The sequence below is a fragment of the Penaeus vannamei genome, chromosome 16 (assembly GCF_042767895.1).
Source record: "Penaeus vannamei isolate JL-2024 chromosome 16, ASM4276789v1, whole genome shotgun sequence".
NCBI classification, from domain to species: domain Eukaryota; kingdom Metazoa; phylum Arthropoda; class Malacostraca; order Decapoda; family Penaeidae; genus Penaeus; species Penaeus vannamei.
This window is the reverse complement of record NC_091564.1, coordinates 22,605,665-22,609,538: the sequence shown is the minus strand read 5'-3', so window position 1 is coordinate 22,609,538 and position 3,874 is coordinate 22,605,665. Positions and strand designations below refer to the sequence as shown.

Sequence of the window (3,874 nt, the reverse complement as noted above, 5' to 3'; positions counted from 1 at the left end):
TACAAGTTAAATTTCAGAGAAAACGGCTTTCACTTAATGTAAACGACAGAGACCAGTTTGTTTACAAAATAGAGAATTGGTATAAACACTATACACCCATATGTTTAGATAGGTTCAACCGGGATTTGTTGAGTGCGATAGAAAGATGTTTACCCACAACACCCAAGACACAGAAAGGAAAAGGGTCATGGGGGGAAGGAAAAACAGGTACTGCAGTGATAAGACACTTAAGGAATGGACATACATGCTAAGGTTGGCACACAGGGAGTGGGTACAAAAAGGCAAAAAGGAACAGGACAGAGATATACTCCTTGATATATCAAAAATGTGTGGGGAAAAACGGAAAGAAGTAAGGGAGAAATACTGGGAAGAATTTGCGCAAAACATCGAGGAATGCAAAAGCCTTAAAGAAATATGGCATCACGTCAATAAGGTGAGGGGCAAAACAAATAACCTCATCGGTCACCCATACCCAGAGGAGGAGGCAAACAAACATTCAGAAATGGGCGAAGGCATCTTCACTGGTGTCATTGCCACAACACACTCGCGATGCTTTAGACGCATGGGAAATTGAACGAAAAGAACAAATACAGTCATCCTTAAATATTACTGCAGTATCTTGTCAGAGCATAACTATACATGAACTCTTAAATGCAATCAAAAGGGGGAAAAGTACATCGCCAGGAGAAGATGCCGTTACATATGACATTCTAAAAGCATTAGTAGGCATGGAGAACAGCCCTTTATTAGATCTTTTTAACATGAGCTATTTGGAAGGTAGATTGCCGAAGGCCTGGAAAAAAGCCTTAATAATACCCATTCCTAAATCGTCAGGTAGATACAGGCCTGTATCTCTGACATCCTGCTTATGCAAGATGATGGAACGAATATTAAACAGACTAATGTATGTGATTGGAGATAAACTCTCTTGTAATCTGTACGGGTTTATGAAAGGGAAGGGAACATCTGATTGCCTAATTCAGTGTTTATCCAACGATGCAGAAAAGTGTAGAGTATTTATTGATTTACAGGGAGCCTTTGATAAAGCCAACGGAGAAGTGATTATGTATGAGTTGGCAATGTTTGGGGTCACGGGAACGTTGCTTAAGTGGATCGGTGACTATTTGTCTGAGAGAAGAGCTTGTGTGTGGTTTCAAGGCTGTTTGTCAGAGGAAAAAAATCTTGAGCTGGGAACACCACAGGGAGGCGTTTTAAGCCCAACACTTTTTAATGTACTGATGAACAGAATAGCCTCAGAGAGCTATCCTCAGGGCGTCCAGCCAATTATATACGCAGATGATATATTGATACAAGGGACTACACAGCGCCGTTTACAGACGGCGCTGAACAACTTTAGTAAACTTGCTCAAACATTAGGGCTGGTTCTCAATGAAGAAAAGACAAAATTTCAGAGCAAACAAAGGGGCAACGTGAGACTCAGTTTAAATGACAAACAGGTGGAGAAAGTATTGACATATAAATATCTGGGAGTATACATTGGCTTTACTGCGTCAAGTAAAGATGCTGAGATGAATCATATATTGACTCAGTGTAGGGCGCGACTACGGCCGCTCAGAGCACTTGCTTGTCGCGGTGTAGGAGCTGGGGTGCCCTTGCTGAGGCTAATCTACATTAGTACGATAAGAGCCTTGGTGGATTATGCAGCACCAGCACTTTCCATAGCCTGTCAAGGGAGACTCCGGAAACTTGAAACCATACAAAATGAAGCAATGAGAATAATCCTCGGGTGTCAAAGGAATACCAGGATAGATATAATGAGAGCAGAGACGGGATTGCAAAGCATTGTACAGGGAGTGAGAGAGATCAATGCAATAGCGTCCATCAGGTTAATGAGAGGGACCAGTGGAAAGAAATTAGTGAGAGATATGGCCAGCGGTTTTAACAACATGAGATCATTTTATAGGCAAGGCAAGCGAGGATATATGAAGGAACTGAGAAATAGCATTCAATGTTATGGCCTGAAGGATTATTGTCATTCTCATCAGACACCTCCTAAGGTGCCGCCATGGGAGGATCAGGATATTAACATAGATGTAGACCCTCTCTCTATGAATAAATCCATGTATGAACCAGGTCAACTTAAAGCAACGTTTAGCCATAAAATAAATAGTCTAACACGACTTGACATTGCTCATGTTTACTGTGACGGGTCAGTCCTGGAAGATGGCAGAGCTGGGTGCGGAGTCATCATCAGACAGTTCACTGGGAGTGGAGTGGTCAGCACAAGCACTGGGATGAGACTGAGCAATCACATATCTTCAATACAAGCTGAGCTATGGGCAATACTAACGGCACTTAAAGAGATTGAAATCATTAATAAGGATTCCTACTTCTTTGTGGACAGCAGAGGAGCACTGGACTCACTTAACAGCAAGAACCCTGTGTTTGACCACATAGTTGGCGAGTGTCGTTTGATAGCTCATAGGTTGCAAGGTCAGGGGCGTGTGATTGCATTTGTGTGGATCCCTTCGCATGTAGGTGTCACCCTCAATGAAGCTGTTGATGAGATCGTCAAGGGGGCGACCAGGAAGCATCAGGTAGACATTCACTGCATGCGGACTCTTAAACAGGCAAAGAGCAATATCAAGAGGACACAATTAGACTATGACGAGGCCAGGAAGGGCGAAGCGATTAGGAAAAGCGATACTCTGAGACACTATATGCATATTGCGACGAACACAGACTTTGCTTATGGGAAGGGCAAGAGCAAATGGAAAGACAGTGTGTACATGAGAATCAGGCTTGGATATAAATACTATTGGGAGATAGGCATTCCAGCTAGCGAGAAAGAAAAAGAATGCAGGGTGTGTAGTTTACCTAGATCACATACATTGACGCATTATATATTAGTATTCTATGCTTCAGACACATAGGAATGCAGAGATAACAGGTTTACCTGAACAGGCTGTATGGATGATTAGGAACGGTCAGGTATTCGAGATTTGGCAGAGGTACAGGCAATTTGCACCAATACCATAAACATACCTCGCAAAAATGCACAGGTATGTAGGCTGTTACTCCTGCTGAGACAATAATGTCTCCCACTTTACTGTTGATCAATGGCGTATGTTAGGCATCATTCTCCTGAAATACAATCATTCCACTCAACAATTGATTCATCTCTTCTCCGGGATTATAATTATATATTGCGTGCGCATATTTTTTGTGCGCTGTATTTGATTATGTAAGGCCAGGAGAGGACTTATCTGGATGAGGGTGGGAGTGTTATATCACCTTAAAGATATGTAAGCCAATGACTGAATTCTTGTAATGCTCGTAATTCTTTATAAATTAAGTGCTGTATTTGATTTTAAATATTTTTGTACCTAAGTTTTGTATAATGAATTGTGAGCCCGCACAGGGACTTATTAAGTAAGGGTGAGGATAACCTAAGTTACCTCATCCTTTTGAGATGTAATCTTACTTTTGTCTCAATAAACGTGCCAAAGTCAAAGTCAAAAGTCACCCGCCCGAGCAGGGCGGGTGACACACTCACACCTTCAGCGACCTTTTCTGTGACCGCTCCTCCGGCCGCTGCCTCTCCGAGACCAGGCCTGGTCTACCCTCAGCACTGAGCCGGCACATCGTAAACTCTAATATCGTGTGTTCTCTTCAATAAAGACTGAAGCCACTAAGTGAATCACTGACGCCACCTATAATTCAACTACACTATATAGAAGAGTGTGTTAATACCTCCTATAGAGAGGCTACAGTGAATATATAGATCCGTTATCAGTGTGTGTGTGTCTATGGACCTTCGAGGTCATACTTGGTGATAAGTTATGAAAGAGTATGTATAATCAGCCATAAGTCTTGAGGTTTCTTTGAGGAGACGCATCCTCATTCGAAAAGC

General features: G+C 42.3%; 1 protein-coding gene across 1 annotated transcript; it reads left to right on the top strand.

The window, feature by feature from the left end:
• The first annotated feature begins 728 nt into the window (after positions 1-728).
• Positions 729-3,596, top strand: LOC138864441 (uncharacterized). Its single transcript, XM_070131560.1, has 3 exons — positions 729-2,825; positions 2,943-3,023; positions 3,471-3,596. The coding sequence occupies exons 1-3, from the start codon at positions 729-731 to the stop codon at positions 3,594-3,596; spliced, it is 2,304 nt and encodes a 767-aa protein (XP_069987661.1).
• Positions 3,597-3,874: the final 278 nt, after the last annotated feature.

What these genes read in the sequence shown, in the direction of transcription:
- LOC138864441 (XM_070131560.1), top strand. Translation starts at nt 729, where the DNA reads ATGGAGAACAGCCCTTTATTAGATCTTTTTAACATGAGCTATTTGGAA. An exon ending in AGAAAGAAAAAGAATGCAGG is followed by an intron (nt 2,826 to 2,942) that starts GTGTGTAGTTTA and finishes ATGGATGATTAG; the next exon opens with GAACGGTCAGGTATTCGAGA. An exon ending in TACCTCGCAAAAATGCACAG is followed by an intron (nt 3,024 to 3,470) that starts GTATGTAGGCTG and finishes AACGTGCCAAAG; the next exon opens with TCAAAGTCAAAAGTCACCCG.